General features: G+C 41.5%; 1 protein-coding gene across 5 annotated transcripts in view; it reads left to right on the top strand.

Annotated features, from left to right (window-relative positions):
- BANP (BTG3 associated nuclear protein) overlaps positions 1–12,567 on the top strand; it is a 131,430-nt gene that overhangs the window by 23,363 nt on the left and 95,500 nt on the right. For all 5 annotated transcript variants that reach the window (XM_064723411.1, XM_064723410.1, XM_064723412.1 and 2 more), the window contains exons 5-6: positions 7,840–7,962; positions 9,674–9,849. In XM_064723411.1, coding sequence (XP_064579481.1) covers positions 7,840–7,962; positions 9,674–9,849 — 299 coding nt within the window. The remainder of the gene's footprint in view (positions 1–7,839; positions 7,963–9,673; positions 9,850–12,567) is intronic.

Genomic DNA, 12,567 nt, shown 5'->3' with positions numbered 1-12,567 from the left:
TATATTTAATAAAAGTGGGCAGGTTTTTACCTCATGGATGTTGGAAATGGGATCATGTTCAGTGAAACTCTACAAATCTTTATCAGTGCGAAGCAGAGCACTGGGTTGTGTTACACACAATATATTTAATTTATTGAGCAGACAATAAACAGAAGGGGGCAGAAAAGCCTTATTTATCCTTTTGGGTTCCAGTTTAAATTCCTGGCAGAATTTAAATATTCTGAATGGTGGAGTCACTGGGAATTTGAAAATCCAGCAGTAAAAGCAGACCTTGGAAAGTTCTCCTGTAAGTTGGGGAGTTAATTCTGTCAGTGCAAGAAAATGAATGGAGAGCAGGTAATCAATTAGTGATGAAAGGGACAAGGTTTGGAAATAACAGGGATTTAGGGATAATTTGTGTACCAGTTTAGAGTAGTTTAAAACACTAGTAATTCTATTTTTAAAAATCCCAAAACTACTCGTTTGCTTTTGGAAAAATCATATAATAATTGAAATTTAGTCATTTAAAACACTTCAGTTTGAAAAAAGAAATAATTTCTTTATTTCAGTGGGTTTGGAGGGCCCAGTTTTACTTGAAGCAGGATAATTTGTGTACCAGTTTAGAGTAGTGTAAAACACTAGTAATTCTATTTTTAAAAATCCCAAAACTACTAGTTTGCTTTTGGAAAAATCATATAATAATTGAGATTTAGTCATTTAAAACACTCGAGTTTGAAAAAAGTCTTTCCAAACAGCATTTCCCCCCCTTTTTTTTTAGGAACTGTACATTTTTTGCATATCTTGAGCTCCATCTCTTTGTTCCATGAGCAGGAAATCTGCTCCCAATAACTCCTGAAATTGTGTTTTTCATACCAAGGGAAGAGCAGGATTTCTATAGGGTGCCCTCAGGGGATCTGGAAATTTGAGATTTAATCCCTAATTTTATTCCAAGCATCCTTGGAATGGCTGGAAGATGTCTGTGGTGGTGGCAAGGGCACAGAGCTGGTTGGGAACTTGGAAAAGCAGAATTACCTGGTGGGAATTATTTACAAATCCCCAGAAAGAACTCAGAGGTGTTTGCAGGATAATTGTATTTATTTGTTACCTGATTTGCAGGATAACTGTATTTCTTTGTTACAATTATTTATGATAATTGTATTTATTTGTTACCTGGTGATCAGCAAGCCTTCATTTCCTGTAATTAATATTTTGAAATCCAATTTATAACCGTGCCTCCTCCACCCCCAAGATTTTAGTGCTTAAATCTAAATTTCTTTTAGTGCTTCAATCAAACTCCTGCTGATACCAGAATTTGTCAAAAAATCAGGAAAACCATCTCAAAGTAACTAATTGCATAATGACGGGTTCCAAATCTTTCTCCTGGATTCAAACTGTGTTTTCTAAACATCCCGAATTTTTATTTTAATCAATAATTTCACTCCTGGAGCGTGCTGAGGGCCTCATTTCCCAGAGAGCACAATCTCCACGTGCTGCTCCTTATCTGCCTCAGGAAGTTCAGGCTCAAAGCAGGGTAATAACTGGAAATTTCTTCCCAGGCTGCCTGAAAACAAGATATCTCTGCTGTTGTGTTTTTATGAGTACATTTATCTTCAAAAAGGGTGGCATTGACCTGCTGCTCATGGCATGACCTGGCCTTTTCTTGGCCATAATCAAAAGTGGAAGATTGATAATTAATGTAATTTCCAGCACTTTTCAATCCTGGTTATGTCACACGTTGCCTGGATGGGTTTTTCCCCCATGTTTTTTATTATTTCCCCCATGTTTATTATTTCCCCATGTTTATTATTATTTCCCCCATGTTTATTATTATTATTTCCCCATGTTTGTCATTATTTCCCCCATGTTTATATATTATTCCCCATGTTTTATTATTTCCCTGTATTATTATTATTCCCCCATGTTATATTTCATGTTATATATTATTTCCCCCATGTTTATTATTATTATTCCCATGTTTTATTATTCCCCCATGTTTTATTATTTTCCCCATGTTATTATTTATTTCCATGTTTATTATTATTATTTCCCCATGTTTATTATTATTTCCCCCATGTTTATTATTATTTCCCCCATGTTTATTATTATTTCCCCCATGTTTATTATTATTATTTCCCCATGTTTATTATTATTATTTCCCCCATGTTTATTATTATTATTATTTCCCCCATGTTTATTATTATTATTTCCCCATGTTTATTATTATTATTATTTCCCCATGTTTATTATTATTATTCCCCATGTTTATTATTATTATTTCCTTTTATTTTTCCCCCTGTTTTATTATTATTATTTCCCCATGTTTATTATTATTATTTCCCCATGTTTATTATTATTATTCCCCCGTGTTTATTATTATTATTCCCCTGTGTTTATTATTATTTCCCCCATGTTTATTATTATTTCCCCATGTTTATTATTATTTTTCCCCATGTTTATTATTTTTCCCATGTTTATTATTTCCCCATGTTTATTATTATTATTTCCCCATGTTTATTATTATTATTCCCCCATGTTTATTATTATTTCCCCCATGTTTATTATTATTTCCCCATGTTTATTATTATTATTTCCCCCATGTTTATTATTATTATTTCCCCGTGTTTATTATTATTTCCCCCATGTTTATTATTATTTCCCCCATGTTTATTATTATTATTTCCCCCATGTTTATTATTATTATTTCCCCATGTTTATTATTATTATTTCCCCATGTTTATTATTATTTCCCCATGTTTATTATTATTTCCCCCATGTTTATTATTTCCCCATGTTTATTATTATTTCCCCCATGTTTATTATTATTTCCCCATGTTTATTATTATTATTATTTCCCCCATGTTTATTATTATTATTATTTCCCCATGTTTATTATTATTATTTCCCCCATGTTTATTATTATTTTTCCCCATGTTTATTATTATTTTCCCCATGTTTATTATTATTATTATTTCCCCCATGTTTATTATTATTTCCCCATGTTTATTATTATTATTTTCCCCATGTTTATTATTATTTTCCCCATGTTTATTATTATTTCCCCCATGTTTATTATTATTATTTCCCCATGTTTATTATTTTCCCCATTTATTTCAATTTTTCCTTTAAAAAAATAATTTTTAAGCTTTTTCCCCATTTTTTTATTTTTAAAAAATGATATATTTTCTCTTTATTCCTTTTATATTATATATAATTTTTTCTAATTTTTCTTGGGGTTTTTTCCTGCCTTTTTGTTATTTTTCCAAGTTTTGTGTATTTCTTAAAAACAAAGTGTTCCTTGTCCCTGTGTCACCACACTTAATTTTTACAGTTCAGCTGTGTTCAGAATAAGAGATTTTAAAATTTTGTTGTATTTTTTTAAACCAAGATCTAAAATAATTTGTGTCCCCATCGAGGTGGTGGAAAATCCCTGGAGGAACAAGCCAGGCTTGGGAACAGGAGGGTTTGGGTTGATGAATCCCTTGGAAATGGGTTTTTGGAGTTTGGTTCTCCAGGTGGGTCCAGCTTTTCTCAGAGCACAATAATCCCCAGGAGAGTTTAACAGCTTTAAAAATTGCATTAAAATTAAATTTAAAAAAAAAATAAATTAATCTTAAAGCTGATAATTGATGTTCTCCTGCCTCCAGCCAACCAGAGGCTCCTCTGTAGCTAAAGATGGATTTTGTAACTTGGAAAATCTCTGATTTCTACTGAGTTGGGTTGAAAATTCAACATTGACTGTGTTTAAATTGTTTGGATAAAGCAGCATTTGCTTTATCTTTTATTAGAAATTGCTTCCAGGGCTCTCAGCTCCAGTTTTTGCAGCCCTGCCTGGTGGATTTTGGCTTGTCCTGTTCCTGAGCTCTCTGTGTCGCTGAAGGACACGAGAGAACACAAGCACACCACCACTCTCAAGGTGAAGGGAAAAAGGGAAATTTTATTTTCTGACTCCAATATTTATAGTTTTACAAAAGTGACAGTGGATTGGAAGGTGACAGTGCCACCTCTGCAGTGACACTGGACAAACCAACAGTCTGTCAACTCTCTCTTCCTCCATAAAGGAATGTAAAACAATGAGTTATTCACACAAAGTGTGTGAGAAAGTTCACTACAAGAATGTCAACATCAGAAAACTTAGAAAATCTTAAAAAACCAGGGTGACATCTCTGCTCTGGGGGATGTCCAGAATCCAAAGAGAATTTTTAATCCTCAGCTCTCTGGAAATGATGGATGCCACTGCTGCTTTTTTGGCAGTTTCCTGTGCCTGGACCATGAATTTGGGGATTGGAATTTGAATTGTTGAGGTGCACAGTGTGCTTGCTGACAGCTTTGGTCATTTTGGGGCATCCACCCAAAGGAAATTCATGGATTCTGTGCCAGTTGGTGGCTTTGCTGCACTGGCAGATCCTGGCTGGGTTTTCTCTCCCTTTTTGGACAGGGATCCTTAACTCTGCCAGCAGCAGGCAAAGGAAGCAGGTGGCCATCAGGAGGAAGGAGCACTGGGACATTATCTGCCTAAATAATGATGAAAAGATGTAAAAAGGGGCTGTTGTAAAGGATGAACACGAGTGTTAGTGAAAGATAAACCAGGGATAAAATAAGGAAAACAGCACATTGTACAACAATATTTGTTATATTTAGATTTTCTCCCTGCTGGAGATAATTGTGATATTCCTCCACACATGAACTGTACATTTCAATTTTAATTTAAACTGGGAAATAGTAGATTTCAAGGGCTCTTTTCCAGCCTGGCTTTCCTTTAGGCTGCAGAGTTTTCCAGCAGGAATTCCAGCTCCTCTTCCCATGAGCTGATCCATGGGAGCGAGGACAAAGGGAAGAACCTGCCTGAAAATCTCCCTCCAAGTCATTTTCAGTTTTTTAGAGAAACACTTTTGATCCTCATGGAAGAGAGAAAAGTCAGTTCACTCCTTCTGCCTGATTTTTCTCTCTCTCCAAATGGAAAGCTCAGCTGGGAAGAGGAGGAGAGGATGGGGAGAGGATGGTCCTGGCACTGCCAAAAGTTCTTTTCTGTCTCTGGCTGCACTCTGGGTGATTGGCAGCTTATTGGCAATGGAGCCCCCAGCCTTTAAGATGAATGATCAGATCTGACTCACACATTTTCCATACTGAAAATGACCTTTGCCAGCAATTTCCTTATGCAAAATATAGACTGGCCTTTTGTATTAAAAAAAAAAAAAAAAAATCAGAAGCTGAATATGCAATCATTAATTGGCATGTTTATTTTTTTTAGGAATATTTTCACCTGTAATTTGACTGATTATTCAGTGAACTGCATAAAAAAAATCCCAAATATCTGCAGGTTGCATGCATTTCAATGTTTTTTAGGGAGTTGTGTCCAAGAAGAGGCAAATTGCTGCTCCAGTCTCTCCAAGTGCTAATGCTTGTGGGGAAAGGAATATGCGAGCACAAATGGAAAGTTCTGGGGCCTGTGCACTCGCTCTGGGTTTGTGAAACTCCCCCTGACCCCTGGAATATTTTCCTTCCATCTTCCCCCTGAGTGCTGGCAGCACTCAGAATTGCTTCCCTTGGGGTCTGAGGGAATATCCAAAGCTCTCCTCCTTTGTATTCTCTGTGTTTTAGTACAGAGGGAATGGTTAAAGCTGTTTCATCTTCTGAAAGAGATGGAGAGATTGAAGAAAGGAATGGGAATAATCCAAGGATGCGCTTGGCTTTAATGAATTTTAATAGATTTTTGTCAGCTTGGCCCAATATTGTGATTTTATGTAGAATTCCATTATTTATTTTGTGTCAATTCATCAGATTTCTAAATAAATCTGAAAACAGGGACTGGAACGTCTCCCAGGGAAGCAAATTCTTTATCACCCTCCACAGGTCCCTGCCAGGAGGGTGCAGCCAGGTGGGAATTGGGCTCTGCTCCCAATTCCAGGATGGGAGGGAGCAGCCTCCAGCTGCTCCTGGGGAGTCCAGATTGCACATCAGGAAGGATTTCAAGCAACTCCATAAAAATGAACATTCCTAGGACAAAGCAACCCCCCTCAATTCCTTATTTTATGCCAATTTTCACTGCTAAGGCTTTTATTTTTTTCTTCAGATACAAACTTAATAAGAGCAAAATGCTAAGGACTTTCTAAATGTAATTTTATTGCATTTATCTCTCCAGTTGAATTTAATTATTCAGAGTCTTCATTAAAAAGAAGCTTTGGTAAGTGACATTTTAAACAGGCCTTCAGAAGTGATTGCAAGGGAGATGCTGATAAAGAACAGTGTCTGAAAGGAAGTGTCAAATACTTGAACATTTCAAACTGGGATGTGAGGACTTGCAGGGCAGCTCTTTGGATAATTTGGGCAACGTAATGAGCACACACACGATGCTGCTGGCCTGGGAGCTGCCAGCACTCCCTCATCTCCCTCTTTTATCAAGTGTTTGGTGGAGTTTTTAAATGTTTGGTGCAGAGAAAAGACATGGAAGTTGTCTTTTTTTGAAAAATAAAAATGTGTGGGTTTTTCCCCTTTGACTGGAAGTGCCCTAAATCCTGATTCTCTAGAGAATAATAGGAAAGGAACAGAAGCCCCCATTTCTTTCTTGCTTTCTGAAATCTGAGCTCCAAATGCACATGAGGAGCTCTGCCCCCTGGGTTCCCTGAGGAAGCCCAGCAGCACATGCAGCCCCTGGCAGGGGGAGGCAGGGCATTGCAGCCTGGGGCTTTTGGAGCCAAAAAATCCGGGGTCAAGCGTTTTGTTTGTGCCAAAAATGGGATCCGTCCATCCTCAGCTCCACGACAGGGCCTTATCTTTCCTTGATGATGGATAATTTGGCACTTGAGGCTTCCACAGGCACGAGAATGTTCAAGTGTGTGCTCTGCTGCAGCTGCAGGAAACGCACTTGCTATCACCCAATTGGCTTAATTTGTGTTTCAGTAATTAGCCAGGGGAAAATAAATGACCCCCAGTCACGTTTGGGATGTTGGAGCAGTGACAACAAGAACAAGCTGTTTACTGTGGGGAGAGCAAAGGGGAACTAAACCAACATTTCTCTCCCTCAGTTCTCCCTGAGCACAGCAGGAACAGTTTAAGTCTGAAATCCCAACCTGGGAATATTGAGTGTGGTGTGGCAGTAATGTGAATAATCCCTGCAAACAGGGCAGGTGCCCATCTGCATGTGGAGACAGTTGTTTGTTTCATATTTCCTTTTGCATTCCAGTGTAGACTTAGCCTGTCTCAAGTTTTCCTTCTCCAGTGTCATCAGGAGTGATAAGAGAAGCTTTTTCTGGTTTCTCACACATTAAATTATTTTGGTGTTTGGATTTAGGCTTTTAATGTGTGAAATGCAAACAAGAAGTAGTTTAGTCTTGTTTTTATTCAGTAACAGTCTGGTCCTGTTTGCTCTGATGCATCTTGTGCTGCTCATCTCCCCACCCTGGAGGACAACACGTGCCTTTTAACCATGCTCATTGTCCACTTTTGCAATAAATCCTTTCAAATTCTCTTTTCCTAGAAATCATCCCGCTGAAACTGATGCATTACCATGTAAATTTGCCACAGCACCTCTGCAACCACTCAGATGCTCCCAGAAAGAATTTGGTGGAGCTGTGATTTACACACTTCCCCCTGTGTGTCCTGAATTGATGAATTCCTTCTTGCTTCCCCAGGGGTCGTGGACTTTTATATAATTCCACAGGAGCCATCCATCCTCTGGAGAAATCAGAGTGCTCGAGGTGGTGCCGGTGTCAGCCTCGATGGATTGCCGGCGTCAGCGGTGCCGGGAGAGGGACGAGGCCCAGACCCTCCCTGGATTACTCAAACCAAAACCCTCTTCATGCATTATTTATAAGCTTTGCTCTTTTACATTCCTCTTCCCTCTGTGATTATTTTTTTTTGCAGTGTTGTCCCTCAGACCACGGTGATCCTCAACAACGACCGGCAGAACTCCATCGTGGCCAAGATGGTGGGGCAGGAGGAGCCTCTGAGCAGAGCAGCAGATTCCCTGGAGAACATCCTCAGCAAGTGAGTGCCATTCCCTGGAACCCTCCCTCCTTCCCTCCCTGGGCAGGACCACTCTCAAAGGCCAGTTTTTCCCTTCAATTAGAGGGGAAAATTGAGGAATCCTTGAGGTAATAATGGGGGAAAGATTGAACCTGTGCTTGGATAGGTTCTCTTGCTTCCCTCTTGATGGGAGAGAGCATCCTGGAGGAGCTGGGATTATCTGGGCATCCTGATGGGATTATCTCTGTGTTAAATTAAACAAGGGTTTCTATAGCTGTGGATTTTTACATGGATGCACAATCCCTTGAGAACAGGCCAAAATCCTGTATTTAACCAGCTGAAGGAGGAATATGCAGTCCAAGGAAAACTTGGACTATCTAAAGTGAATTTTAAACAAGCAGAGCTGGGGATTCTGGGTGGAAAATGGTCGTAATTAATATATTTTTATAAATTACTGGGATATTTCTTTTGTTTTGCACATGGGGCCTAGACTTTTCCGTTGAGGCAAATGTAGGAAGTTGATACCGAAGATTTTTTTATTCCTTCTGCTATGTGTGACCCAAAGGACAAAGTCTAAACCTGCACAAAGGGAAATTTAGGTTGGATGTTAGGAGAAAGTATTTTACTGAAAGAGTGGTAAAGTATTGGAATCATCTGTCTGAGGAGGTGGTCGAGTCACCATCCCTGGATGTGTTTAAAAAGAGACTGGATGTGGCACTGGGTGCCATGGTTTAGTTGAGGTGTTAGGGTTGGACTTGATGATCTTTAAGGTCTCTTCCAACCTGGTGATTCTGTGTGATTTTTATTCTCCTAGATAACTCTGAGTTCCACAGGAGCAGAGTGATTTAAAGGAGCTGATTTTATCCAACACATTTATTTTGTTAATTAGTGCTTTTAATTCCCTCACAACGATGTGCAGGGCCATGAGCTGAACTGAGTGATGCTGGAATTTGGATATTCCATGCTCATGTTCCTTCTGAGGGGCTGTTCTCTTCAGGTGACCTGTGTTTCTTGCCCACAGTGTGATTTTTTTGTTTTGCTGGATAGTTCTGCAAGAGTAGAGTGATTTAAAGGAGTCCGTTTTATACAACACATTTATTTGGCCCTCACAACGATGTGAAGGGCCACAAGCTGAATTCAGTAACTCTGGAATTTGGATATTCCATGCTCACATTTATGCTGAGGGGCTGTTCTCTGGAGGTGACCTCACAGGAATGTGCAGGGCCATGAGCTGAATTCGGTAACTCTGGAATTTGGATATTCCATGCTCATGCTCCTTCTGAGGGGCTGAGGTGACCTGTGTTGGCCCTCACAGTGACGTGCAGGCCCACGAGCTGAACTGATGGTGGAATTTAGATATTCCATGCTCACATGTGTGCTGAGGGACTGTTCCCTTGATGTGATCTGTGTTGTCCCTCACAACGATGTGCAGGGTCATGACATGAACTGGAATTTGGCTGTTCCATGCTCACGTGGGGCCGTTCCCTTGAGGTCACCCATGTTGGCACTCACAATGATGTGCAGGGCCATGACCTGAACTGAGTGATGCTGGAATTTGGATATTCCATGCTCAGGTTCCTCCTGAGGGTCCATTCCCTCAAGGTGACCCGTGTTGGCCCTCACAACAACGTGCAGGCCCACAAGCTGAACTGGCACTGGAATTTGGACATTCCATGCTCCCATTGCTGCTGAGGGCTGTTCTCTGGAGGTGACCCGTGTTCCTTGCCCACAGCGCGGTGCCGGGCCGCCGGCAGAACACCATCGTGGTGAAGGTGCCTGGGCATGATGACAGCCACAACGAGGACGGCGAGAGCGGCTCTGAGGCCAGCGACTCTGTGTCCAACAGCGGCCAGGTGGGCAGCCAGAGCATCGGCAACAACGTCACCCTCATCACCCTCAACTCTGAAGGTATGTGGGGGGCCAAGGGGAGATTTTGCATTTTTTTTAATGTACATTTTATGTATCCTCATTACTCGTAGTGTGCATACTTGTAATTCCTTAGGTCTGGTAATTTAGCACAGTCCTGGTGTTGTGTTAGGCCTGACATCCTAAAGGCCTCAGAGCGAGGCCTTGTGTGAGGCCGCAGAGCCCTCAGGTGTCTTAAAAAACCAATGATGCCTTGAGAGGCTGTCTAGAACAGAGGCTGGACAGGATTAAAGGAATAAAGTAGGGATTTATTAAAAGGCTTTCAAAGGACACAGCTTGGGCAGTGCAAGAGTCTGGCCAGGGGGTTGGGCCCTGCTCCCAGGGAACAGAGGCAGAGGGAGCAGCCTCAGGCTGGGCCAGGGCAGGCTCAGCTCGGACAGCAGCAGGAATTTGCCCATGGGAAGGGGGGTCAGGGATGGGAACTGCCCAGGGAGGGTTGCAGTGCCCATCCCTGGAGGTGTCCCAGCAATTCCTGAGGTGGCACTCGGTGCTCTGGGTGGAGCACCATGTGGAGACTGGGCACAGCTTGGACTCTGATCCTGGAGTTTTTTTCCAGCCTCAGTGATTCCAGAATTTTTACTGCTCTGTCAGCTATGCCAGGAGCAAAGCTACCAGCACCAGGAGGATGTTTGTTGTGTAATTCCCTTTCTGCCTTGGGATGGCACAGATTTGCACAGACAAATGTGATGTTTGACCCATTGATGTGCATGTAAATTCTGAAGAAACACCTAATCCATTAATGTCTGCAGATCTGATTTCCCTCAGACCTCTGGAACACTCATCTGTTCAAAATCTCTGAGATTGATGAATGCTTTGAGGATCAGATCAGTGACCCCCCTCCACCTGCCCTTGCCCTTGCACGGGAGGGAATTGCTAAGTGACTTCACCTGCAGGATGGCACAAATTCAATTATTAATAAAGGAAGAGATGCAGAATAGCAGGGCTGGTGTGCAGGGAGAGGCAAAGTCACAGCAGCCCTTGGCTGTCATCAGCTGGGACAGAATTCCAGGTGACTCTGAGGTGTGCAGAGGTAAAACCTGGATGGAGATCCCAACCCAGGACTGAGAGCAAACACCAGGTGTTCAGGGCAGCTCCACTCTGTCATCCTGGCTCTGGAAAGCACAACTGGACTGTGCTTAGAGTGGGTTTGTCTGACATTGAGCTGTGGATATTTCCAGGATTTAGGGAATGGATTTCTATAAAGGCACTCTTTGCTGGCTTTCATATAATTGTGATAATTTAAAAATTAGTGTTATTGCCTTTCTATCCCTAAGAAATGATTCCGAAGCTTTGAGCCCAGTTCCAGTAATGCTGTAGAACAAGGCTGGTTTCTTGCTGACTGAACACTGTGACTTCAATCCAGGTGTTTTTTAAAATCCAGTTAATTTTGGCATGCTTGTGTTCTTACTGGGAGCTCTGGAGTGCAGCATCTTCTCACTTCAAATATAGCACTGCATTTATTTAATTGTGAATGTTCTAATTAGGCTTAAAAACAATGATCTTTGTACAGTTCAGTGTCATGTGCAGAACAAAGAGCACAGGAAGAGCTTTTTTAGTTTCACTGATACACCTTTGGAGCAGGAGAGCCATTAAGTGTTATACACTAAACATGAGGAAGTGTCTTTTATAGTGGTTTATTTTGTAATGGTTTATTTTATAATGGTTGCATGGGATGGATGTGATGGGCCAATGTTATTTTCCTCTTCAGTTTTCACACACTGCCCTTGTACTTTCAGGGTGGTAAGAGAAGGAAAAGTTTGAAGTTTGTTCAGTTCTATTGAGACTCTTTTCCTGTGCTTTCCAGAGTTCTTGTCCATTTTTAACATGGTGAAGATTCTGAATGCTTCAGCTGGTCCTTAGTGCCCTCCTTGCACAGAACTTCATTTGTGAATCAATTCTTTGGGCCTTCATAGAAGACTTGGGATCATGGAATGATTTGGGTTGGAAAGGACCTTAAAGCCCATCCAGTTCCAGCCCTGACACCTCCCACTGCTGCTCCAAGCCTGCCCAGCCTGGCCTTGGGCACCTCCAGGGATGGGGCAGCCTCAGCTTCTCTGGGAAATCCATCCCAGGGCCTCCCACCCTCACAGGGAGGAATTCCTTCCCAAAATCCCATGTAACCCTGCAGTGAAACCATTCCCTGTGTCCTGTCCCTCCAGTTTCTCATGCAGAACCCTGAGCTGGAAATGTGACCATGTATTTTTGGAGCAGATAAGGGGAGCCTGGGTGTTAATTAAGGGATGACTGATGTTTTTTCCAGAGAAAACTCCTCAGTCACGTCTTGTCTCCTCAACTTGGCGTCTGAAGCAGTCATTTGATAATGGCAGCGTGAAGCAGCACTGAGGATTTGCTTTCCAAGTGGGAATCCAAGCAGCTCAGTGTCCCAGACTTATCTGTGCACAGGATTTTCCAGCTCAGGCAGGCTCAGATCTCACCCGTGGGATGAGCACTTGGAGCTGTTTGCTGCCAAGCTCCTCAGGACAGGCACAGACAGTGGGAGGAGCTGGAGCAGAGCAGGAGTGAACCTTTTGTACCCTCAAATGATGTGGTGCTGATGTGGAGACACTGATGAGGACTGGTGAAAGCCAAAGAAAATTTTATAAATTGAATTGCTTTGGGTTTTATTTTTTCAATTATTGGGAGCCAGCAGATGAACAAGTTTCTTGCAGGTGTCTGCCACAGAGATATTTGGAGTTAACC

Source organism: Zonotrichia leucophrys, chromosome 11 (assembly GCF_028769735.1).
Source record: "Zonotrichia leucophrys gambelii isolate GWCS_2022_RI chromosome 11, RI_Zleu_2.0, whole genome shotgun sequence".
NCBI lineage: Eukaryota > Metazoa > Chordata > Aves > Passeriformes > Passerellidae > Zonotrichia > Zonotrichia leucophrys.
Note: the sequence above shows the minus strand (reverse complement) of the source record. Positions and strands in the feature narration are given on the sequence as shown.